The sequence below is a fragment of the Salvelinus alpinus genome, chromosome 7, assembly GCF_045679555.1.
Source record: "Salvelinus alpinus chromosome 7, SLU_Salpinus.1, whole genome shotgun sequence".
Lineage (NCBI taxonomy): Eukaryota > Metazoa > Chordata > Actinopteri > Salmoniformes > Salmonidae > Salvelinus > Salvelinus alpinus.
Genome location: NC_092092.1, coordinates 47,117,406 through 47,144,210, shown reverse-complemented (window position 1 = coordinate 47,144,210; position 26,805 = coordinate 47,117,406). Strand labels below are relative to the sequence as shown.

General features: G+C 44.1%; 1 protein-coding gene across 12 annotated transcripts in view; it reads right to left on the bottom strand.

Annotated features, from left to right (window-relative positions):
• The window catches only part of LOC139581093 (LIM and calponin homology domains-containing protein 1-like), a 166,704-nt gene that overhangs the window by 10,100 nt on the left and 129,799 nt on the right, over positions 1 to 26,805 (bottom strand). For 6 of the 12 annotated variants that reach the window (XM_071410482.1, XM_071410484.1, XM_071410480.1 and 3 more), the window contains 13 exons: positions 26,325 to 26,619; positions 16,532 to 16,966; positions 15,219 to 15,257; positions 10,065 to 10,191; positions 9,799 to 9,959; positions 7,916 to 8,402; positions 6,444 to 6,779; positions 5,791 to 5,905; positions 5,365 to 5,495; positions 4,522 to 4,627; positions 4,188 to 4,268; positions 3,502 to 3,533; positions 2,716 to 2,838 (listed from right to left, as the gene is read on the bottom strand). In XM_071410482.1, the coding sequence (XP_071266583.1) occupies positions 2,716 to 2,838; positions 3,502 to 3,533; positions 4,188 to 4,268; positions 4,522 to 4,627; positions 5,365 to 5,495; positions 5,791 to 5,905; positions 6,444 to 6,779; positions 7,916 to 8,402; positions 9,799 to 9,959; positions 10,065 to 10,191; positions 15,219 to 15,257; positions 16,532 to 16,966; positions 26,325 to 26,619 (2,468 nt within the window). The remainder of the gene's footprint in view (positions 1 to 2,715; positions 2,839 to 3,501; positions 3,534 to 4,187; positions 4,269 to 4,521; positions 4,628 to 5,364; positions 5,496 to 5,790; positions 5,906 to 6,443; positions 6,780 to 7,915; positions 8,403 to 9,798; positions 9,960 to 10,064; positions 10,192 to 15,218; positions 15,258 to 16,531; positions 16,967 to 26,324; positions 26,620 to 26,805) is intronic. The other 6 variants (XM_071410481.1, XM_071410485.1, XM_071410483.1 and 3 more) reach the window with 6 other exon arrangements.

The window sequence follows — 26,805 nt, the reverse complement described above, 5'->3', positions numbered from 1 at the left end:
TCTGTGATGCAAAATCAATAGATTAGGGAATAATTAATTTAATTCAATAGTGATTTCCTTATATAAATAATAACTCAGTAAAATCTTTAAAATTGCTGCATGTGACGTGTATATTTTTGTTCAGTGTACTATAAAGCCTTTATAGGTTGTACTTTGTTTAAAGTGGTACTGAAAGACCCCCGCAACAGATGGTGTGAAATACAGAAGACTCAACTTCAGACTCATTTTGAAATATGAAACCATCGGACCAACTTTGATTTTGAGGTGAACTATCCATTCACATTGGATTTCATCTCAATAAATAACTGAGTTCAGGTCTGTAGGAAGCACCATTGAGAAAAATGGGCCAATTATGTGACAGGAAAAAGTGGGCATACACAAACATAGCATGCATGATGAAACATATAAAGATGAGAGAAAATACAAACCATCAAAAAGCTGCCAACCAAAGCAACAGACACACCATACAATGACAAGGGTGTTTAGGGGTCAAAGGTGACAAGGGTGACAAGGGCTCATGCATCAGCCAAGCAAACCCTGTGGGTGGATCTCAATAGGCTAAATGGCTTTCTTTCCTCATCTCCCCCTTTCTTCTGTACAGATCTGAGAATATCGTGAGGATGTGAGGATAAAGGAAGGTTACTTTGTAGAATTGAGACACATCCTATGATGGGTGGGTAGAGGAGGAGTGTGAGGTTGACTGGCGGCAGATTTGGGGATCTGGCGAGTGAATGTGAGATGCAGGACATGCCATAGCACACAGTGTTTATTGTGCAATGCTGCTAACGTGTGGCCACTGTCTGCACAGCAGTGAGTAGCAGATTGGGGTTCGACTTCAGACTCAGAGCAGGCAGATGCCTAAGCAATATTGTGGTTATGTTAAATGTGGCTGCAAGCTCATAGAAAGCACCCGCTTTGGGTAAATGTAACTGGGGCTGAAGACCATATACAGTGGGGAGAACAAGTATTTGATACACTGACAATTTTGCAGGTTTTCCTACTTACAAAGCATGTAGAGGTCTGTAATTTTTATCATAGGTACACTTCAACTGTGAGAGACGGAATCTAAAACAAAAATCCAGAAAATCACATTGTATGATTTTTAAGTAATTAATTTGCATTTTATTGCATGACATAAGTATTTGATACATCAGAAAAGCAGAACTGAATATTTGGTACAGAAACCTTAGTTTGCAATTACAGAGATCATACGTTTCCTGTAGTTCTTGACCAGGTTTGCACACACTGCAGCAGGGATTTTGGCCCACTCCTCCATACAGACCTTCTCCAGATCCTTCAGGTTTCGGGGCTGTCGCTGGGCAATACGGACTTTCGGCTCCCTCCAAAGATTTTCTATTGGGTTCAGGTCTGGAGACTGGCTAGGCCACTCCAGGACCTTGAGATGCTTCTTACGGAGCCACTCCTTAGTTGCCCTGGCTGTGTGTTTCGGGTCGTTGTCATGCTGGAAGACCCAGCCACGACCCATCTTCAATGCTCTTACTGAGGGAAGGAGGTTGTTGGTCAAGATCTCGCGATACATGGCCCCATCCATCCTCCCCTCAATACGGTGCAGTCGACCTGTCCCCTTTGCAGAAAAGCATCCCCAAAGAATGATGTTTCCACCTCCATGCTTCACGGTTGGGATGGTGTTCTTGGGGTTGTACTCATCCTTCTATTCCTCCAAACACGGCGAGTGGAGTTTAGAGCAAAAAGCTCTATTTTTGTCTCATCAGACCACATGACCTTCTCCCATTCCTCCTCTGGATCATCCAGATGGTCATTGGCAAACTTCAGACGGGCCTGGACATGCGCTGGCTTGAGCAGGGGGACCTTGCGTGCGCTGCAGGATTTTAATCCATGACGGCGTAGTGTGTTACTAATGGTTTTCTTTGAGACTGTGGTCCCAGCTCTCTTCAGGTCATTGACCAGGTCCTTCCGTGTAGTTCTGGGCTGATCCCTCACATTCCTCATGATCATTGATGCCCCACGAGGTGAGATCTTGCATGGAGCCCCAGACCGAGGGTGATTGACCGTCATCTTGAACTTCTTCCATTTTCTAATAATTGTGCCAACAGTTGTTGCCTTCTCACCAAGCTGCTTGGCTATTGTCCTGTAGCCCATCCCAGCCTTGTACAGGTCTACAATTTATCCCTGATGTCCTTACACAGCTCTCTGGTCTTGGCCATTGTGGAGAGGTTGGAGTCTGTTTGATTGAGTGTGTGGACAGGTGTCTTTTATACAGGTAACGAGTTCAAACAGGTGCAGTTAATACAGGTAATGAGTGGAGAACAGGAGGGCTTCTTAAAGAAAAACTAACAGGTCTGTGAGAGCCGGAATTCTTACTGGTTGGTAGGTGATCAAATACTTATGTCATGCAATAAAATGCAAATTAATTACTTAAAAATCATACAATGTGATTTTCTGGATTTTTGTTTTAGATTCCGTCTCTCACAGTTGAAGTGTACCTATGATAAAAATTACAGACCTCTACATGCTTTGTAAGTAGGAAAACCTGCAAAATCGGCAGTGTATCAAATACTTGTTCTCCCCACTGTATTCAGTAAACAGCAGGCTTATTCAGGCCTAGCTTTTGCTAACGTCAATAGAGCATCAGCTTTTGTTAACATATTTTTAGCAGCATTTTAACTCAGGCCTAGCTTTAGCATGCTAAGTCAGGCTTAGCGTTTCTGTCTTTAGTAGCATAACTCAGGCTACCTGAAGCATGCGCTCCTGCTCTTGCTGCCACCTTTCCTGACGCTTTCGCTCCTCATCTGGGTCCCAAGCCCAGCGGTCACCCCGCTTAGTCTGAATCACTACCGGGGATGACACCTGATTGACCTGATAGGGCCCATCCGGGGCTCACGCACACACACACACACACACACACACACACACACACACACACACACACACACACACACACACACACACACACACACACACACACACACACACACACACACACACACACACACACACACACACACACACACACACACACACACACACATTTGTGCACACAAGCATGCATACATACACCAACCCACAAACCGAAGTACACACACACATCCACAAAGAGGGAAGAGAGGAGACAGACAGTTGATCTACCACAGCACCATTTCCATGCTAGCCAAAGGAGTCCTACTAAGGAGAGAGAAAAGAGAGATGAGGGGATGAAGGGAAAAGGAGAAAAGCAATGCTGGGCACTCTGTACATCATCCTCATTTAATAGGTTGAGCCAATGAAGAATGACCAGTCAATCATGGGTCTTAGGGAGGTCCTAAATATATTACAAAAACAACAAAAGGATTGTGCTCAGTAGGCACGAAACAGAAGAACACTCTCTGAAATGGAGTGAAACGGGCAGCCACCTAAACTTGCCCAATAAGAAACGTGTGGCCTAATGAACACATTTTGGCTCAACCGGATGAGAAACAATTTTTTTAAAAACCTTTAGAACTCAACCAGGAAAGACTATAGGAGCCGTTACAACCTACTTACCGGCACTTTCCCACGCTTCGGCTCTTCCCCCTCTATGGAATAGAAGTAGAGTGAAAAAGGTAGACGGTTAGAAAACAAACATCTTTCCAACACAGGAACTGATGCTGAGTGGACAGGACATTTTTATCATCTCATTTGCTAACTATGCCGTCTTTGTGTGAACACATGGAAAAAGCTAATTCCATAATGAATGTCACGGGGAGGAATTAGGGAATGAAGTGAAAGATGGCAGGGAACAAATCAAGGCGATAAGGCATAAAGTTAAAGATTGAGTTGCTTAGAAACGACGAGCCGTGAGGTATTTTTAATTACTGAGTAGCTAACAATTCCAGTTTCCATTTTGGAGATGGTCTGTGCAAAAGGGAACATTCAACAGTGCTGTAACACCTTACAGGAAGTTGCTCTTATACCTGTAGCGGCACGGTAGTTACACTTGTAACAATGCTGTATTAACATTGTTAATGTAGTAATTACAGCATTATAACACCAACTTCACGTGTAATATAATGGGATCCACAGCACACCAATAATAAATGAAAACAAAAAAAACAGTAGATTGAAGAAATGGGTTTCCAATGCTGTCCCCCAGCTCCTAGGGAAGCACGGGGGAAACCCTGCACAGTGTATGAGTATGTGAACTCCAACGGGGGTTACAGGCGAGCCCAACTATTCAGTGAGCAGTTTACCTGGTGGGGCGAAGAACTCCCAACGTAGGCCTAACCTAGGGTTGCCGGTTTCTGGCGGAAAGCTGGCACTGTTAGCCAGCTCTACAGCACAAGCGAGACGGAGGGGGAAGGAAGGAGGCAGGGGGAAGGAAGGAGGCAGGGGGCAGGAGAAGAAAAGGAGGGGATAGATAGAGAGATCAAAAGCAAAAATACAGAGTGCCAGTTGGAGAACCAAGGGGGGGGGGAAAGAGTTGGGGTGTGTGATAGCAGAGTTGAAAGGGCTGCGTACAATAAAGACTATTGGGAAAAGGTCGTTTTTGAGGTTCATTCTCATCTGAAAACAGATTTTGATTACCTGTTGTGGGTGCCTCACATGGCGGTTTGTTTCTGACAGGTCCTGGGTCAGCCAAGGCAGCAACTTCCTCTGCACTCTGAGACAATTCCAGGCTGGGCTCACTGACCTAAGATCAGAAGCAGAAAAATCATAAACACAATGATCAAAACATGACCAGGAGAACATTCCAAATATTTAGTTAGAATGTAGCAGATATAAATTGAATTTATATAGCTTATGCAATACCCTATTCTACACAGTATAGAATCATGCCCATTGTACATAATGCATTTCTATCTGCAAGTTAAATGGTGCTGCGCCCTCCCGGGCACTCTTTGACACATTAACGGTTCCTCCAAGAACCCATCATCCGGGTTCCTTGAAGATCTCCACGGTTCTTCGAGCCACAACTAATTCTATGGAGGAACCCTGGACTGGAGGTATGGCTTAGTAGGGGCGTGGCTTTCAGATAGTGGCGAATATATTGATAAAAGTCACCTTGTCCTACAGAGATTTACACGGTTATCTAAATGTCCAACCAGGGTAAGCCTGCATGAAACACTGCCCTCATTTGAAATGTTTTTAAAATGAAGGGTGGAAAAAAACGATTGGAACCATTTCCCTTTTGACTGCTAGGTTTTATGGGTATTATGACTCATACTGTGGTACTCGATTGAACCCCTCCCATCACAAAATTATTCAGGTTTGAACATTTACACAGAGTTTCTCGAAGACCCTTTTTAGAATCCAAAAAGGTTCTCCCAGGCTCCTTTATGTCTAAGAGTGTGCTTGAGGTAAATCAGGGCACAAATTATTGACTATTTGGAGCATTGGGGCCATTGATTAGTTGGTAGGTGATCTCACCTGTGCAGTCATTGGCTGAGCTTGCTGTGTTGCGTGCTCTGATTGAACAGGACAGGGGACTGTGGCATTCGGTCTGGTCGCTGTGGCATTCGTACACACTTCTGTTTGTTCCTTGGTAGCGTGTTGTGACTCTTTCAACGAAACAGAGACACATGTTTAGCTGCATCAGAGCAAGGTTCTGCATCAGAGTACAGGTCCAGACAGTGGGTCATAATGTGACGTTAACCACAGGAAGACCAAGTTGAATAAATAGTTGAATAACTTAAAGTGTTCGTTTTCAAGTCAGACAATGAGTAATAAATGACTAGCATGAATATTGAATAGCAAAAGGATTGGATGGGTTATAAAAACAACATAAATTGTCACCACTAGGTGTCAGGGTAGCAGAGGTTAGACTGGCATTCTAGGTAACCCATAGGAGCAGACCTGTAGCTGGAAAGGAGTGTACTGCAGCCGCTGCTGTGTTGGGCTCCCCATCCTTCGGTGGGCCTGCAGCAGACCTGCCTCCCGCCTCCACAATGCTCTCTGTGCTCTGCAGCTCCTGTAGGGACACACAAAGGGAAAAATACTCTGTGAACGCATCCTCCACATTCCTTTTGTTGAAGTCATGACCTATCTGACTCAATGTTGCTTTATCCTATCTAGGACTGCATGCAGACTAAGAACAACACACAGGTCTGGTTTAGATGTGGGTTTTCACTTGACAGTTTTCAAGACTTATGTTGTTACGACTGCACCTTCCTGTCCGCCTCCAACTGTTTGAGCAACGTGCCTGTTCACTTTGTTAAGATGTTGAAATCAAGTGGCCTGCCTGGCGAAGAAGATGCTTATTTCTCAAAATTAGAGGGTGTTGCAAATTCCTTACATGTATCCGTCTTTCTATGCTCATTGCACACTTCAAAAACAAAGACTGGACAGCTAGCGCTAACAGTCTGTGGCGCTAACAGTCTGTGGCTACAATGCTGCTAGCGGTACGTGGTCTATTCAGACCCTTGGATCCAATGGCCACCCTTTTGAAAACTTATATCTTTTTTTTCAGATAAACAAAGCAGGCTTGGCTGCATGTACTGGAGCCTCACCGAGGGCAGTGAGGTGGGCCGGCTAGGTGGGATGGACTCCTGTGCGTTACTCTTCTCCTGGGCTTCACCTTCTCCTGGCACTGAAGAAGGTGGCACTGCGGTGCTTGTGCCACCCTGTGCCACAGTTGTCATGGCTGTTAATGGGCTCGCCCTGGGGGTGGGGCTATGTGTGGGTGGGGGAGTGGCCACACATGGGGGTGTGTCGGAAGGGTCAGAGGAGGCTGTAGGCGTGGCAGTGGAAGGGTAGAACCGTACAGGGGAGGTTCTTCCGTCGCTCTCTGGAGTGGTGACCTCATCGTTTCCCATGTCGCCGTTCACTCGCAGCAAGCCGTCCACCTGAGTGCACAGACTTAAGGCTTAAAGAACACAAACATGCATGCACATACATACAGCACGCGCATACATATGTGGGCACACATGAACACATGCACACTCCACAAAGACGCAGTTCAATCTAAAAATCAATCACTAAAACCCCATTTTAGAGACACTGTGACTGCATCCTCACCCCAAAAGTATCCATCAGACAGTAATGCAAGAACAGTCAACTGGGGTGAAACATCCCAAAATACCACATTCCACAGCAATGACCGCAATATGACCAGACAGTTCTATTCCAGACCCTCCAGACCAGAAGTTGCCCCATGTTATAAATAAAACCATAACTCATGTATGTTAACTCTGGCCTATTAGCTATTCAGCTAGCTCCCGATAACACGCTGGGATTGAATGAAAGGCTGTAATGTATGTGTGAGGAGCGCCGAGTGCTAACTCCAGATGCACAGGGGGGTTGTTGAATGGAGGGGGGACTCACTACCCACAATCCCCCCTCAGTCTGTGTGGCCCTCTTTGTCTGCCTGGAGACCCACTTCATATTGAGAGGGCCTACTTGTCAACTTTTTAAGTCAATACGGAACAGAGCCCCCCCCCCCCCCATTCAGGCGGAGGCTCCACTCGGCTCCAAATAAGACATTCCAGCCACTAAAGTGGAAAGAAGTGGCTCCCAGTTTGTTCCCGTAATAACCGAAAAACATGTTATCGTCCTTTGGAATAGGCCCATTTGGCAAATCGCTCTCCGCGGATGAAAATGAACACCCTGTTGTGCTAAATTGAGACGTCACAACCGACTTCGCAGAAAAAGGAAATGGGATTCCTTATCCTTCTGTCTAAAAACAAGACACCCAATCGCCATGGTTTCTGTCTGCTATTCTAATGTAAATGCCAAGACCAGGGACCATTTAACATAATACATTTCGGTGTGCCCTGGGAATACTAGGCTGAACAAAACTACTTCAGGGGACATTAGTATCTTAGTATCTGTTAGTATCATAACACTTCTGGAAGCTGCCCTGATTTGTCATGGGAGTGCAAAACCCCCCACAACACCCTGGTAATTTGAACCCTGGCTCACACATAGTAAAATACACTAGTGATAAAACCCTTGCTCCATTTGCTTGCATTTTGTGCCTCACCTTGCCTGGCTTGCGTCCTGCCAGCATCTGCGTGCCCTTGGATTGGATGTAAGGCTTGGGCGTCAGCAAAGGAACAGATTTAGGTGAGGCAGCCTGGATAGAGGGGTTTGGTTCAGGAGTGCGTGACTGAATCTGGGGGCGATGAGACTGACCCTGGGGGAACCCCGCCACTTGGGCCTCGACGGTGACGGTAAACTTGGGTGCCGGGAGCGACTGCTGCCTCAGGTACTTCAGAGGACCATTTGGATCTTCTTCCGGGCCGGTTGAGTTGGGAGAACGGGAGGTGGGGGTGAGGGGGAGACGTGTGCTGGTGGCGGTGGTGGGATCTTCAGAGACGCTCCTGTCCAGCAGCTTGGGAAGTTGCAGGCGCTCCAGCACCGCTTCGCTGATGGTGAAGCGCTGGGCGTAGCGGTGGAGGACCGACGCCGCCTCCTCAGGGGTGCGGGCCGACTGGTAGGCCTCGCGGAGCTCGTTCTCACGACGTTCCCTAGGGAAGGAGACACGGGAGGACAAGGTGAGACAGGGGCCATGTGACTGGCTATACACTGACGAAAGCATCATTGTTGAAACATTTCTGTACATTGCTACTGATCCCCTGATGCAGTTAAAAGCAATAAAAAAATGGTTGAGCCAGGATGCGATAACAAACAACAGGCTAGGAAATAAGAAACAACAGGCTAGGATATAAGAAACAACAGGCTAGGATATAATAAACAACAGGCTAGGATATAAGAAACAACAGGCTAGGATATAAGAAACAACAGGCTAGGATATAAGAAACAACAGGCTAGGATATAAGAAACAACAGGCTAGGATATAAGAAACAACAGGCTAGGATATAATAAACAACAGGCTAGGATATAATAAACAACAGGCTAGGATATAAGAAACAACAGGCTAGGATATAAGAAACAACAGGCTAGGATATAAGAAACAACAGGCTAGGATATAAGAAACAACAGGGTAGGATATAAGAAACAACAGGCTAGGATATAAGAAACAACAGGGTAGGATATAATAAACAACAGGCTAGGATATAAGAAACAACAGGCTAGGATATAAGAAACATCAGGCTAGGATATAAGAAACAACAGGCTAGGATATAAGAAACAACAGGCTAGGATATAAGAAGCAACAGGCTAGGATATAATAAACAACAGGCTAGACATATAAGAAACAACCGGCTAGGATATAAGAAACAACAGGGTAGGATATAAGAAACCACAGGCTAGGATATAAGAAACAACAGGCTAGGATATAAGAAACAACAGGCTAGGATATAAGAAACAACAGGGTAGGATATAATAAACAACAGGCTAGGATATAAGAAACAACAGGCTAGGATATAAGAAACAACAGGCTAGGATATAAGAAACAACAGGCTAGGATATAAGAAACAACAGGCTAGGATATAAGAAACAATAGGCTAGGATATAAGAAACAACAGGGTAGGATATAAGAAACAACAGGCTAGGATATAATAAACAACAGGCTAGGATATAATAAACAACAGGCTAGGATATAAGAAACAACAGGCTAGGATATAAGAAACAACAGGCTAGGATATAAGAAACAACAGGCTAGGATATAAGAAACAACAGGCTAGGATATAAGAAACAACAGGCTAGGATATAAGAAACAACAGGGTAGGATATAATAAACAACAGGCTAGACATAAAAGAAACAACAGGCTAGGATATAAGAAACAACAGGCTAGGATATAAGAAACAACAGGCTAGGATATAAGAAACAACAGGCTAGGATATAAGAAACAACAGGCTAGGATATAAGAAACATGAGAGTAGGTATAGGGCAATACTGTACATTGAGGCAACCAACAATATGGAAACCAGGGTTTGACCTAAAATGGCCTTGTGACCTACTTCTCCTCCACGATCTCCCGGTAGGTCTTGATACTCTTCCTCCTCTGAGAAATGGCCCCTCCCTCGTCCGTCATCAGCTTCTCCATCATCTTCCTCTCCTCCTCCTTCTTGATCAGGTCCTGGGAGACGCTTCTCCTGCGACTCTTCCACCGGGCTAGGTCCTAACACACAGACACGTCAATGTATGAGTGCATGAATGTGTGAGTGAGTGTGTGAAAGTGTATTAGTATGTGTGTGTGTGTGTGTGTTTGTGTGTGAGTGCTTACGTCCTGCCAGTGGTCCTCTTCCTCCTTCATCATGTTGTACTGGTTGTGCATGAGCTCGTGGCGCACCTGGCTGTGTTGCGGCAAGCTGGCGTCCTCCTCACAGCGCATGTCAATCATACTCACACTCCTGAGAAAAAGAAAGGAGAGGAAAGAGACATGAGAGGGGGAGGAGTTATAAAGAGATTTACTGGGAGAAAAGTCATGCATACGGTATGGACAAATATAAATTTTTATTTCCAGGCACATAAGATGTTTTCTGGAGCTCTGGAGTTGTCGTAGTTCAGCCAGGAAAGGTCGAGGTCAAACAGGTTGGATGGTCAAACGCTTTACGGATACAACTTCTATAGGTACTGAAGTGGTCCGCTCAAATGTAAATAAACAAAACCCAAAAGGAACTCATTATTACTCTGACAATACATCTCATTGCACTACCACAAATATTATATTATAGGATATTATTGTTCTGTATACATTCGTTTGTATTATACTGTGAACCACGCAAAACAGAAGGCACCAGAGATAATGTTAATAAAGGCAGATTACAACCACAAGTAAGCAACATGCTATCAAAAGGTCAAACAGTGAGTTCCAAAAGTATTGGGACACATTTGTTGTTGTTTTGGCTCTGTACTCCAGCCCTTTGGATTTGAAATGATACAATATCTATGAGGTTAAAGTGCAGACTGTCAGCTTTAAAGCTGCAATATGCAACTTTTTGGGGCTACCCGGCCAAATTCACAAAGAAATGTGTGTTATAGATCTGTCATTCTCATTGAAAGAAAGTCTAAGAAGCTGTAGATATGTTCTATGTGCACTATGCAGAACTAGCTCTAGCATTTTTCCTGGTTGCTAAAATTCTACTGGTTCGCCTAATTTCAGTTTTTTTATGTGACAAAACAAGCAAGTATAGTGTAGAGAATCATTGTACCATCTAAACCACTGTGAAATATATTTTCCATAACCAAAAATATTGTATTTTAAGCTGTTTGAAGCTGGTGTGCAAAACTGAATGTTAAAAATGCAAAAATGAAACATAAGAACGGGAAGCATAGAAATAGCCCACATAGAACTGATCTACCACTTCTTAGACTTGCTATCAATGAGAATGACAGATCTATAAGTCATATTTCTATGTGAATTTGGCCCAAAAAGTTTCAAATTGCAGCTTAAATTATACTTTTTTGGGGTCTTTTACTTTTGTTTTTGTACACCAGCATCAAACAGCTGAAAATATATATTCCCCTTCAAGCCGATACCTTCGATGGCCCTCAAAGAACTACACTGGACTTTATGCAAACTGGAAACCACATATCCTGAGGCGGCATTTATTGTAGCTGGGGATTTTAGCATAGCAAATCTGAGGAAAACACTACCGAAGTTCTACCAACACATTGACTGTAGTACTCGCGCTGGGAAAACATTGGACCACCGCTACTCAACTTTTTGAAATTCTTACAAGGCCCTCCCCCGCCCTCCCTTAGGCAAATCTGATCACGACTCCATTTTGCTTCACCCTTCCTATAGGCAGAAAGTCAAACAGGAAGTACCCGTGCTAAGGTCTATTCAACGCTGGTCTGACCAATCGGAATCCATGCTTCAATGATTGTTTTGATCACGCGGATTGGGATATGTTCCGGGTAGCCTCTGAGAATATCATTGATGAATACACGGATACAGTGACTGAGTTCATCAGGAAGTGTTTAAAAAATGAGATAAAAAAAAAAAGTGCGAACCACTGCATTTAACCATGGCAAGGTGACTGGGAATATGGACGAATACAAACAGTGTGGTTATTCCCTCCGTAAGGCAATCAAACAGGCAAAACGTCAGTACAGAGACAAAGTGGAGTTGCCAAGGACTGTGGGCTCTCCTTCTCCGTGGCTGACGTGAGTGGCTGACGTGGCTGACGTGAGTAAGGCTGCAGACGGCATCCCTAGCCGCGTCCTCAGAGCATGCGCAGACCAGCTGGCTGGAGTGTTTACGGACATATTCGATATCTCCCTATCCCAGTCTGCTGTCCCCACTTGCTTCAAGATGTCCACCATTGTTCCTGTCGCAAGAAAGCAAAGGTAACTGAACTAAATGACTATCGCCTCTTATCACTCACTTCTGTCATCATGAAGTGCTGAGAGGCTAGTTAAGGATCATATCACCTGTACCTTACCTGACACCCTAGACCCACTTCAATTTGCTTATCGCCCCAATAGATCCACAGACTATGCAATCGTCATCGCACTGCACACCGCCCTATCCTATCTGGACAAAAGGAATACATATGTAAGAATGCTGTTCGTTGACTATAGCTCAGCAATCAATGCTATAGTACCCTCCAAGTTCATCATTAAGCTCGAGGCCCTGGGTCTGAACCCCGCCCTGTGCAACAGGGTCCTGGACTTCCTGACGGGCCACCCCCAGGTGGTGAAGGTAGAAAACAACACCTCCACTTTGCTGATCCTCAACACAGGGACCCCACAAAGGTGCATGCTCAGCCCCCTCCTGTACTCCCTGTTCACCCATGACTGCGTGGCCACTCATCAAGTTTGCAGACAACACAAAAGTAGTAGGCTTGATTAGCAACAATGACGAGACAGCCTACAGGGAGGAGATGAGGGCCCTGGGAGTGTGGTGCCAGGAAAACAACTTCTCCCTCAACGTCAACAAAACAAAGGAGCTGATCGCGGGCTTCAGGAAACATCAGAGGGAGCACACCGCTATCCACATCGACAGGACTGCAGTGGAGAAGGTGGAAAGCCTCAAGTTCCTCTGCGTACACATCACTGACGATCTGAAATGGTCCACCCACACAGACAGTGTAGGGAAGAAGACGCAACAGCGCCTCTTCAACCTCAGGAGGCTGAAGAAATTTGGCTTGGCCCCTAAAAAACTCACAAACTTTTACAGATGCACAATTGAGAGCATCCTGTCAGGCTGTATCACTGCCTGGAACGGCAACTGCACCGCCTGCAACCGCAGGGCTCTCCAGAGGGTGGTGCGGTCTGCTCAACTCAACACCGGGGGAAAACTACCTGCCCTCCAGGACACCTACAGCACCCCATGTCACAGGAAGGCCAAAAAGATCATCAAGGACATCATCTACCCTAGTCATGGCCTGTTCACCCCGCTATCATCCAGAAGGCGAGGTCAGTACAGGTGATTCAAAGCTGGGACAGAGAGACTGAAAAACAGCTTTTATCTCAAGGCCATCAGACTGTTAAATAGCCATCACTAGCCGGCTCCCACCCGGTTACTTAACCCTGCACCTTAGAGGCTGCTGCCCTATATGCATAGACTTGGAATCACTGGCCACTTTAATAATGGAACACTTGTCACTTTAATAATGTTTAAATAATGTTTACATACTGCTTTACTCATCTCATATGTATATACTGTATTCTATTGTAATGTATTTTAGTCAAAGCCACTCCGACATTGCTCGATCTAATATTTATATTTTTCTTCATTCCATTATTTTACTTTTAGATTAGTGTGTATTGTTGTGAACTGTTAGATACTACTGCACTGTTGGAGCATCTGCTAAATATGTGTATGTGACCAATACAATTTGATTTGAATACAATATTTTTGGTTATGGAAAATAAACTATTGCCCAGCGGTTTAGATGTTACAATGATTATCTACACTATACTTGCTTGTTCTCTCACATAAACTAAAATCAGGCAAACTATTAGAATTTTAGCAACCAGGAAATGGCGAAGCGATTCCTGCATAGTGAATCTTTAATTTGAGGCTATTTTTTTTAATCCATATCGGTTGAACCATATAGAAATTACAGCACTTTTTGTACAAAGTATTGGGATAAATTCCCTTTGTTTTGGTTGAAACACAACCAAAACAAACAGCAAATGCATCTAACACATTTGTAGAGTCACAAGCTACATATATAGTCATTGCGAATATGGGACCAAATACCTAACTTTTTACTACTTTAATGCACATAAGTGAATTTGTCCCAATACTTTTGGTCCCCTAAAATGGGGGAGCTATGTACAAAAAGAAAGTGCGGCAATTTCATTGTATCATTTCAAATCCAAAGTGCTGGATACAGAGACAAAACAACAACACAAATGTTCACTTCCCCAATACTTTTGGAGCTCACTGTATATATAGAAGCTTATCTATACAACAGAACAGCACAGAGCATCAAAGTCATACTCTGCAAGTATTTGACCCAGGTCTTATTTTGAGAACCACAGTGAGATCCTCATAGAGTGGCGTTACAGTGATGGTCCCTGTCCTTATGTGTGAGTGTATGCGACATGCATCATATGGTGACCTCTCTAGTCTCTCTAGACATCCATGTTGCCTCCCACCATTTCCTAATGTTCCCCGCTTCACACGTCTGTACGTAACAGAACGTCAGTTTGGCATAGAGGAACTACGTCCTCTGCCTATGTCACTACCTTACCCACTTGAATAAAATACAAAATAGTAACTAGCAAGATGGAGATCAAGGAGGTTGTTTTTAATGAGTGCATTTCACAAGTGACTAGTTTGCATCAACTACCTTAACTAAATCCACTGCAAAGGTTTTGCCTGCAAACTTTGGTTTCAAATCGCAATGTTCTGGCATGTCTGCTTTGTGATTTTTTTGGGGAGAGTTGTCTGTCTGAAGTTGTCTGTCTTTTTTTTTTTTTTACCCTTAGCGAAGTTGCCAAAAGAGTCCGTCACTGAAACCAGACCCTTGTCACTGCTGTTGCCTAGGGTCGGGTTTACGAGACTATGAGCGCTCCACAAGACACAGGGGAGCGATATAGGTACATCCCATTCCACATTAGACCCTTGAAGGATAGAAGAGACAAAGTGACTCGGTGAGGCACGTCTTGAGTTCCAACATTTGCTTTTGTGTGTGTGCGAGTGTGAGACATGCAGATAACAGAAGCTGGTTAGAAACACATTTGAAAGTCAACCGCTAGTCCCTCTCCACTTCTCGTATATCTGAACGGATAGGATGGGTGTAATATGGTTACAAGTCCAGTAAGGCCAGAGTTTCCACCATATTGCTTAAACCTATCAGCTCCTTACAGATCTACTAGAAATGTCTAGAGGTTGGGCTTTAGGGATCTGTGCATACTACGCAGGTGTGGTTTAGCAGGGCAGGGATGTGCGTCCGATGGGTAACAAAGAACCACTTACTCTGGGTCATCTGATATACTAGCAGCTCTGTGACTGAATCTACGAAAGCAGAGACATGGAGAAAGAGCACAAACACTAATGAACAAACATACAATTACAACACAATGCAATATATACAGATATGAGCCCACAACTACACAATGCAATATATACAGACATGAGAATAGTAAAAAAGTGTGATGGAATATAGGGGGCGTGTTGAAAACACCTTTAGGCTTAATGTACTGTATGGGTTACCGTTGACAACAGTATGAGTTCTTAGTAAACAGGCATGCATGCTTAATGAGATACTGTAGGTTTAATATTATTTAAAAGTCAGTAATTGCTGTCTTAAATGGCAAAACATTTAAGACAACAGGATCTGCAGAGCCAAGTTTATAAAAAGTGTCCATTTGAACACAAGGTGGCGCTCTAGCCAAAAATACAGCCAGCTGAGTACTTGGGAGAAAAACCACTGAATTCACTGCACTAATATAGGCCTCTACAGCATATTGTGTGGCGCAGATGGAAATGATCTCATGGCGCAGTCTAAAACAAAACTATCAATAAAAGCATGCATCTTTTATTAGCTTGCTCATAACCCATCTTCAAAGCTGGGGTTTGTAAACTTTTGCGACCACGATACCCAAAATAGGCGGTTTGGGCTAACCGGGTTTGGGATTAAGTTCTATGGTCACAGAGAGCTTTTAAAGCTGGATTTCTGATGTTGGGAAGGGTGTGAGTGAAAATGTGGCTTGTGGTCCTATTAAGACTGGCCACAAGAAAGCAGGAGACCCAGTGAAGAGAGGTCTTATGAAATGGAAAGCAAATATATTGTTTAATGGGCTGTATGCATTTGTCATATATTTGTCATGTCTGCCATACAGAGAGCGAAAAAAAGAGACATATTTTCTACTACTCATTTTTGAGGGAGTTGCTTCAAACAGTGTGTATTGGAAAAGGTCAACGTCAAAGGTCATCATGCAAGGTTATTAAAAGGTCACATCTATGGCAGGTCACCGTCATATCTTGCTCACATGCTCAAAAATATAAAAACCCGAATGAACAAATCAAATACTAAAAAGAAAGTATTAGTGTCCATGCATCCAAAAGCAACACACTTCATTCAGACTTTAAACTCTTTCCTTAGCCTGCTCGGGTCAAAGCAACTGAAATGATCTAATTCTGCCACTTGCGAAAGGTCATGCAATCTTCACATATGCCATCCAGAGGTGTGCATCACTGCTCGGGATCACGGCCGCATGCGTATGAAGCAGGATTTCTAAATGTCTTCTGAAGTCTTCTCAATCCTAGTCGTTGGACGACAGGCTCACATTAGCTGGAGGTCATCGTCAAGCCAAGATGGACGTCTCGCCACCGCCGGTTTGTCGCCCTCGCGACCTTCAACCTCCGACTTGCCCATGCGACCCTGGCAGGCGACCATCAGCGTGGTGGTTGCCCTGGCTGCAGGAACGGGCAGGAACTGGCTTGGACCGGTAGTGCTGCTGTGTTTCGGCGAGGTAAGAGTGTGGCGAGCCCACATGTCGTTGTACCTCCCTGTGTCTGTCGCCAGGGATATGGCCAACCCCATCTTCTTTGGACCTGCCTCCTCCCTGTCCATCATGGGAGGGGGAGGGAACTTCCTGGTTGTTTCCGGGCTGGCCCCGGCGCTGGAGGGGCTCGTCACGACGATGGAGGTCGTCATGGGGCTGGTTGTCAGGGACGACAGGCGGTATAGTTCCTCGGAGCATGAGCGGGCGGGGCTACTGCTGAGAGAGTGGTTTGGTTAGCATTGACCAAGGTTGTAATTAAGGAAGGCCATTTGACAGTATTTCACTATTCAAATAATATCATTACATTTCTGGGGATATCTGGATATTCAAAATTATATTAAAACAGCAGAATGTTGCTTTTCTCCTTAGTTTTTGGCTAAAAAGAACCGTGAAAGAGATGTCTGATTTTCGCCATGATAGAACTGATTCTGTTACAAAAAGGTTTTCTGGTGAGTGTTTTGCATTGATCTGTGTCAGGTTTTGTGGAAACTCTGTTTGGTGTGTGTCTGTAATTGATATCTGAAGTGGGGAAAATAGCATACCGACGTCAGGGCAGACCAGAGCTCTAAATGCGCAGCAGTAGCTCAACACAGTACATTCAAAAGTTTGTTTAATCAAATGACATATTGCAAATGTCATTCTATATCCTTGTAGGTAACAATGTCACAAGGATAATGTAATTTAATTTATAACAAGGGATTGTCAAAACAGGCCTACCATTTATTTCTCTCCGCAAATGAACACTCGCTCAAGTAATCAAAGATATTGTTTAGATATCTGGATATTCGATTAACCGTGCCCATCCCTGGTCATAATATAAAGACCTTGGCATTGTCTCGGAACTCACCCCACTGGGCACAGACGTCAGTTCAACATCTAGTTTTGATTTACATTTGGTTGAGTTGTCCACTAACGTGAATTCAATGTCAAATCAACCAACAATGGCACCATGTCATTGGAGTGTTGGGTGAAAATGACGTGGAAACAATGTTGACTCAAACAGTTTTCGACCCAGTGAGACATTAGATGTGGAACATAGGTTTGTGAACGAAAGCAGAAAAAAACAGTAGTGACTCACAAAGGAAGTATTGGGAGAAAACCCACAACAGCTATATCTAAGCTGCTCTGGTAACACCCCCCCCCCCCCCCCCCAAAAAAAAAAACATTATTCTTTGTTTGACGCACACACACAGTTAACTTAAATAGAACTTGAATACATGGTTCAAGCAACTAAATATTACTTTTCTCCCCACCCATATTATATTAGGACTTGCATACTAAGAGTCATTTTCAGTATGCACGCCACTGCCATTGAGAAAGTTTATGACTTTGTGGGTATAGAAGCTATTGACGACCGGGGGTCAGGCGGCGGAAGGACCCCTCATTTCCTAATTTCTGAGGGTGGGTTCACATGGTCCCTGTGTGTTGAATTACAGTACAATTCTCTGGGTGTGTAAAATACTGTAATACAGTATGGGTAGGCTAGCTAGACTATGGCAAGTATTTGGTGTGTTGTGTGTGTGTGCGCCCGCGCGTGCGTGCGTGTGTGCAAGGGTGTGTCTACATCCAACGTGTATGTGCGTGCATGAACAACCAAGGTGTGTTTGCCATACACAAGGGCAGCATGGTGACTTGTTGATTATCTCCAACCAGTGCCATAGAACTATGTTGCCTAGGTGATGAATGAATAGCTAACACATCTGATTATACTCCAACACTCAATCAGCAAAATACACTCTTCACAGGTCAAAAGGTCAATCTCTGTCAAAGGGAGATATCTAACAACCATCTATCCAGAAAAAAAGGGCACAAAGGAATGCCACTTGAGTTTGTGCATCTCAAATACCCTCTCGTAATACACATTTGCGGCTGTTTAACCTGCTACCTACTTTAGTTGAAAGCACCAACTGTGAGACGCTCTGGATAAGAGAACAACAGTAGCCAAAGATACATTCTAAGGACCACATGAGTGATTGCTCACGAAACCTAGGCCAAAAACACAATGATTTGGGGGATTTTCACAAAATGTAATTCATAGAAGTCAATTGGGGGATGGTTCAGCTTGAATATTTCAAGTAGATTGTGGCTTCTATTAATGTAAATGTCTGCATAATTTCCAATCCACCATATATATATATATATTACAAATATATATACTACTTGAAATATATATATATATATACAGTGGGGAGAACAAGTATTGGATACACTGCCGATTTTGCAGGTTTTCCTACTTTACAAAGCATGTAGAGGTCTGTCATTTTTATCATAGGTACACTTCAACTGTGAGAGACGGAATCTAAAACAAAAATCCAGAAAATCAAATTGTATGATTTTTAAGTAATTAACTGACCTAAGACAGGGACTTTTTACTAGGATTAAATGTCAGGAATTGTGAAAAACGAATGTATTTGAATGTATTTGGCTAAGGTATTTGAATGTATTTGAAGTAAACTTCCCACTTCAACTGTATATATATATATACACTGCTCAAAAAAATAAAGGGAACACTTAAACAACACAATGTAACTCCAAGTCAATCACACTTCTGTGAAATCAAACTGTCCACTTAGGAAGCAACACTGATTGACAATAAATTTCACATGCTGTTGTGTAAATGGAATAGACAACAGGTGGAAATTATAGGCAATTAGCAAGACACCCCCAATAAAGGAGTGGTTCTGCAGGTGGTGACCACAGACCACTTCTCAGTTCCTATGCTTCCTGGCTGATGTTTTGGTCACTTTTGAATGCTGGCGGTGCTTTCACTCTAGTGGTAGCATGAGACGGAGTCTACAACCCACACAAGTGGCTCAGGTAGTGCACCTCATCCAGGATGGCACATCAATACGAGCTGTGGCAAGAAGGTTTGCTGTGTCTGTCAGCGTAGTGTCCAGAGCATGGAGGCGCTACCAGGAGACAGGCCAGTACATCAGGAGACGTGGAGGAGGCCATAGGAGGGCAACAACCCAGCAGCAGGACCGCTACCTCCGCCTTTGTGCAAGGAGGAGCAGGAGGAGCACTGCCAGAGCCCTGCAAAATGACCTCCAGCAGGCCACAAATGTGCATGTGTCTGCTCAAACGGTCAGAAACAGACTCCATGAGGGTGGTATGAGGGCCCGACGTCCACAGGTGTGGGTTGTGCTTACAGCCCAACACGTGCAGGACGTTTGGCATTTGCCAGAGAACACCAAGATTGGCAAATTCGCCACTGGCGCCCTGTGCTCTTCACAGATGAAAGCAGGTTCACACTGAGCACATGTGACAGACGTGACAGAGTCTGGAGACGTCGTGGAGAACGTTCTGCTGCCTGCAACATCCTCCAGCATGACCGGTTTGGCGGTGGGTCAGTCATGGTGTGGGGTGGCATTTCTTTGGGGGGCCGCACAGCCCTCCATGTGCTCGCCAGAGGTAGCCTGACTGCCATTAGGTACCGAGATGAGATCCTCAGACCCCTTGTGAGACGATATGCTGGTGCGGTTGGCCCTGGGTTCCTCCTAATGCAAGACAATGCTAGACCTCATGTGGCTGGAGTGTGTCAGCAGTTCCTGCAAGAGGAAGGCATTGATGCTATGGACTGGCCCGCCCGTTCCCCAGACCTGAATCCAATTGAGCACATCTGGGACATCATGTCTCGCTCCATCCACCAACGCCACGTTGCACCACAGACTGTCCAGGAGTTGGCGGATGCTTTAGTCCAGGTCTGGGAGGAGATCCCTCAGGAGACCATCCGCCACCTCATCAGGAGCATGCCCAGGCGTTGTAGGGAGGTCATACAGGCACGTGGAGGCCACACACACTACTGAGCCTCATTTTGACTTGTTTTAAGGACATTACATCAGTTGGATCAGCCTGTAGTGTGGTTTTCCACTTTAATTTTGAGTGTGACTCCAAATCCAGACCTCCATGGGTTGATCAATTTGATTTCCATTGATAATTTTTGTGTGATTTTGTTGTCAGCACATTCAACTATGTAAAGAAAAAAGTATTTAATAAGAATATTTCATTCATTCAGATCTAGGATGTGTTATTTTAGTGTTCCCTTTATTTTTTTGAGCAGTGTATATTCTTTATTATTTTCCCTAACCCTACCACCCCTCCCCTAATTGTAGTAAACTAAATGGACACCAACCCTTAGGCTTCTACTTCCAGCTTATACATACTATATACATTTTACGGACACAGCATACTTTACATTAGTCATCTTTTGTTTGTTTTTAGTCCCATCCTTCAGCTATCTTCAACCAGACTCTTATATCTCTATACACCATCCAGTTTTGAGTTCTATTTGCCATATACAGTGGCAAGAAAAAGTATGTGAACCCTTTGGAATTATTTGGATTTCTGCATAAATTGGTCCTAAAATTAGATCCGATCTTCATCTAAGGCACAACAATAGACAAACAATAGTATTCCCCCCTTCCTTGTCACAACACATCTGATTGGCTCAAACGCATTAAGAAGGAAATAAATTCCACAAATGAACTTTTAACAAGGCACAGTTGTTAATTGAAATGCATTCCAGGTGACTACATCATGAAGCTGATTGAGAGAATGCCAAGAGTGTGCAAAGCTGTCACCAAGGCAAAGGGTGGCTATTTGAAGAATCTCAAATATAAAATATATTTTGATTTGTTGAACACTTTTTTGGTTACTACATGATTCCATATGCGTTATTTCATAGTTTTGATGTCTTCACTATTAGTCTACAATGTAGAAAATAGAAAAAAAAGAAAAACCCTTGAATGAGTAGGTGTTCTAAAACCTTTGACCGGTAGTGTATGTCAATACATCTGCCAGAAACACATAGGGAGACTCATCCAAAATAAAGAAGACCACAAACATCGCAAGCAGCAGACTCCTGGCAAACACCGAAACCCCAAACGTCTGGGCTTGGTTTTCACATGGAACGAGAGGGCAGATGTGTGTCCAACACCAACAAAAGCAATGCACCACAGCAAAGCTTATGTTTGGAAAGCTCCTCGGACATCCCCAGAATAACTATTTTTGTGTGTTCTAAATGGCACCATATCCCCTATATAGTGCACTACTTTTGACCAGAGCCTTGTACTGCACTATATCAGAAAAAGGATGCCATTTAAGACACAGACTTGGAACATGCCCTATACACAAGTCATATTTCCACTTTAGAGTGTCGTTAATCAGCCAAAATAGTGACAAGCCAGGTTTTCAGATATCATTGAGGCCAGAGAAAGCAGACATATCCATTGGGTGGATCCAAATTCAACTCACAAATGGGCCCAAATGAGCATCAGTCATGTCTGTGTCAAAAAATAACAGGCAAAGTTAAACTCTTACGAAACGGTTTACTGAATCCCTCGGAGTTTGTGTAAATAGTTGTCTGCAAAAGACTTTTAAGTGTCTGCATGGGCATGTTTAAAGGTGTCATCACCAAAACAGTGTAAGCTTTAAAAATGGGCACCTTGGTTCAACACACCTTACAGGAAAAACATTCTAAGATTGGGGCAAAGGTTTAATTAAGTTGGGGTCATTGGAACCGTGGCTTGATGAGCCAGTAGCGACTTTACGGGAAAGTCTCTTGTCTGGGGATTTTTGGAGTGAGGGGTTATTAAATGGAAACACTTTTGCCTGGGGGTTGTTGGGTTGGGACAAGGGGTAGGGTTTAGGCTTCAGGGGTTAGGACATACTGTGATTGGCACCTTTGCTCAGCAGTCCCAGTCAGTTGTATAGCCGTCTCCCCGTGGGTGAGTGTGGGGGTCTGTGAGCGTTGAGGGGAGTTGTAGGGGTGACCTTCATATTCCTCCTCCCTCTCCTTCCACTCCTGCCTCCATGTGCATGCAGGAGTCAGCTTCCCTTCCTCCTCTTTCCTCCCCTCCATTTTTTCCTCCTTCTCTTCTTCCTTGTTCCTGTGTTCTTCTTCTGACTGATTCTGTGGTTTAGGAAGGGGTTGGGCTTGGGGCTCGGGGGATGGCGGCTCTATAGCGGCTATAACTGGGGGTACTTCTAGGGTGGGGAGTTCAGTCGGACTGTTATACACACACACACACACACACACACGCACACGCACACGCACACGCACACGCACGCAAGGGGCAATCCCAACAACACCAACATGCAACCACGACACAGGTGGTACGACACAACACAGCACAAACCAAAGCCACAACACATACGTTAAACACACAACCGTTACCACAAAACCCAGTCACAGAGTGGTCATATGGACAATGGCAATGGGAGTAGTAAATAGAAACCACAACACACCAATGGAAACATGCACGGTGGAAGGGGAAAAAGAGGAGGAGCAAAGAAAGAAAAAAAAACATCACACATGATAATGACACTATCTCAAATCATTTGAACAGTCACTGAAAAGCAGAACAAGCTGAACGAAGGATAATGTACTGGTCAGTATTGGTCAGTCAGGGACCCGATGACCTCAGAAAGAAGCTCAGGCCAATCTCATGATGTCATGCAAGCACAAGCACAAATACATACTCACAGAAAAATACACTGACAAATGCACACATACAGTACTCATGGACGTACTCAGATAGGTATGGTATGACCTTAGGACCTACCCTTGCACACCCACATGCAGGTTTAGACTTATGTGCACCCACACACGCACACGCACGCACACGCACACACACACGTGCCTTATTCACTTCCACTGACAGGTTTAACTCTTTCCAATTACAGCCTTGCACAGAAAGACACACAAACACATGTAGAGGAAAGCTGATTTCTGCTGAATGAATCTGGGCTCGAAGCCCGTCATCCCTCCTCCTTATTGAGAATCCTGTATCATCGGTGTGAGAGTGGTGTGTAGGTGTTATGGCAAAAGTCAGGTTTAAACTAATGAGATTAATATCAAACCAAGCCATGTCAACAAGGTCAGATACAGGAGCAAAGGCCCAATTTAGTAGGTGATGTCTAGCGTAAATAAATAGACACACACATGCACACGCACACACATACACACACACGTACGTACAATACCAGTCAAAAGTTTGGACACACCTACTCAATCAAGGGTTTTTATTTATTTTTACTGTTTTCTACATTGTAGAATAATAGTGAAGACATCAAAACTATGAAATAACACATATGGAATAATGGTGTAACCAAAAAAGTGGTAAACAAATCAAAATATATTTTATATTTCAGATTCTTTAAAACAGCCACCCTTTGCCTTGATGACAGCTTTGTACACTCTTGGCATTCTCTCAACCAGCTTCACCTGCAATGCTTTTCCAACAGTGCTGAAGGAGCTGAGCACTTGGTGCTGAGCACTTGTTGGCTGCTTTTCCTTCACTCTGCGGTCCAACTCATCCCAAACCATCTCAATTGGGTTGAGGTCAGATGATTGTGGAGGCCAGGTCATCTGATGCAGCACTCCATCACTCTACTTCTTGGTCAAATAGCCCTTACACAGCCTCGAGATGTGTTGGGTCACTGTCCTGTTAAAAAACAAATGATAGTCCCACTAAGCACAAACCAGATGGGATGGCGTATCACTGCAGAGTGCTGTGGTAGCCATGCTGGTTAAGTGTGCCTTGAATTCTAAATAAATCACTAACAGTGTCACCAGCAAAGCACCCCCACGCCATCACACCTCCTCCATGCTTCACGGTGGGAACCACACATGCAGAGATCATCCGTTCACCTACTCTGCGTCTCAAAGTCAAGGCGGTTGGAACCCAAAATCTCAAATTTGGACTCATCAGTCCAAAGGACAGATATCCACCGGAATAATGTCCATTGCTCGTGTTTCTTGGCCCATGCAAGTATCTTCTTATTATTGCTGTCCTTTAGTGGTGGATCTTTGCAGCAATTTGACCATGAAGGCCTGATTCCCGCAGTATCCTCTGAACAGTTGATGTTGAGATGTGTCTGTTACTTGAACTCTGTGAAGCATTTATTTTGGCTGCAATTTCTGAGGCTGGTAACTCTAATGAATGTATCCTCTGCAGCAGAGGTAACTCTGGGTCTTCCTTTCCTGTGACGGTCCTCATGCGAGCCAGTTTCATCATAGCCCTTGATGGTTTTTGCGACTGCACTTGAAGAAACTTACAAAATTCTTGAAATGTTTCGGATTGATTGACCTTCATGTCTTAAAGTAATGAGGGACTGTCGTTTCTCTTTGCTTATTTGTTCTGTTCTTGCCATAATATGGACTTGGTCTTTTACCAAATAGGGTTCTTCTGTATACTAACCGTACCTTGTCACAACACAACTGATTGGCTCAAACGCATTAAGAAGGAAATAAATTCCACAAATTAACTTTTAACAAGGCACACCTGTTAATTGAAATGCATTCCAGGTGACTTGACTACCTCATCAAGCTGATTGAGAGAATGCCAAGAGTGTGCAAAGCTGTCATCAAGGCAAACGGTGGCTACTTTGAAGAATCTAAAATCTAAAATATATTTAGATTTGTTTAACACTTTTTTGGTTACTACATAATTCCATATGTGTTATTTCATAGTTGATGTCTTCACTATTATCCTACAATGTAGAAAATAGTCAAAATAAAGAAAAATCCTTTGAAAGAGTAGGTGTGTCCAAATGTTTGACTGTACATGTGTGTGCACAATGCAAGCTTATGCACATAAGTGCACGCACACACAAAAACGTGTGCATACACACACACATCATTTTTGCCATCTACTGAAATATTACAAGATGAGTGGAACAAGACATATTTTTGTTTCATGAAAACCTCAATACTCTGTTTTGACATCAGTTTCCACCAACACTCAACCGAGTCATATAGCAGCAAAAATCGGTCACGCATTTTAGTAGTCACCTATTTGTGTCTGGATAGCAAATGCCTCGCCAGTTGCTGGCTTTTCTCTCAGTGCTTCAGTCTCGGCCAATCAAAACACACATCTGGTCTCCATCAGCCCATCCCTTCATGCCACCACTGTACACTTTCTATTATATTTTTCCTTCTCTTAAACATGCGTGTTCCACATCAGACAGGACATTCCCAGTCTCCCTTGTGCAATGGGGGAATTAAAATATGAAGGAAAATTGGCCGGAGGTAGCTGTTTTTAAAGTGCTGTGTCAGGGCTGGTGGAAGAAACAACATATCGGTGATACGTATAGAAGCTAGACACGTCTAGAAAAGAAAGAATAAGCGAGTTTGCTTTGTCTCGATGGTACCAAAGAAAGTGCTGTTAGCGTGAACATTTTGGGCTGACGTTTGGATTGATTGAAAACGGTTATCACTTTAGTGAACAATACTTTCTCAATATACTGTATGACAAATATTTATAACCAGCATATACAGTGATGACCTTCTACTGCTATTGAAATAACCCCTCACACTATCTATTGGCTTGGGTTTGTCTATATTGTCCTGTCAAAGTGTAGCAGGTGATACAGGTCAGTAAAAGTTTCCATGGAGGAAAGAATGCCAACAACACATTTAACAAATTACACCATGGCTATGATCCAATATCCATACTAGCATTCCACTTAGAATCCAATACATTGCTTGTGGATATTGGGGCAGAGCCTACTACCACCACAACATTCAATCTATCACTTCTACCACTACTACAACTGCATCACTAATGCTCACCTGAAGGGTCTATTGCTTCCTATGGGCGAGGTGGCGGTACTCCAGCTCTTGCGGCCGCCCCCGCCCCCTCTGCCACCGTCCTCCTCCCGACCCTCACGGTCGCCCCTCTTCCGGCGCAGCGGTGTGGGCACGTAGCCACTGGCATTGCTCTTGTTGGGCAGGTACTGGTTGAAGGGCACCATCACTCTGGGCTCGCTCACCGAGGTCCGCCGTGCCAGCATGTCATCCTTGCGCACGTCCGGCAGCTTCCTGCCCCCGTGGGGTCCGACATCGGACTCTGAGTCGCTGCCGCGGCCTGATGGGTGCAAGAGAGGGAGAGACTTTGACTTTTGATCCGTCTATATTGAGACCTTCTCATTTGCTTAAAACCACCATGAAACCTTGGCCCACCCCCTGTGAGAGCAAGCGAGAGAGAGAGAGAAAGAAAGAAAGAGAAAGAAAGAGATAGAAAAAAAGAGAAATGAGAGAGAAAGAGGGGGGA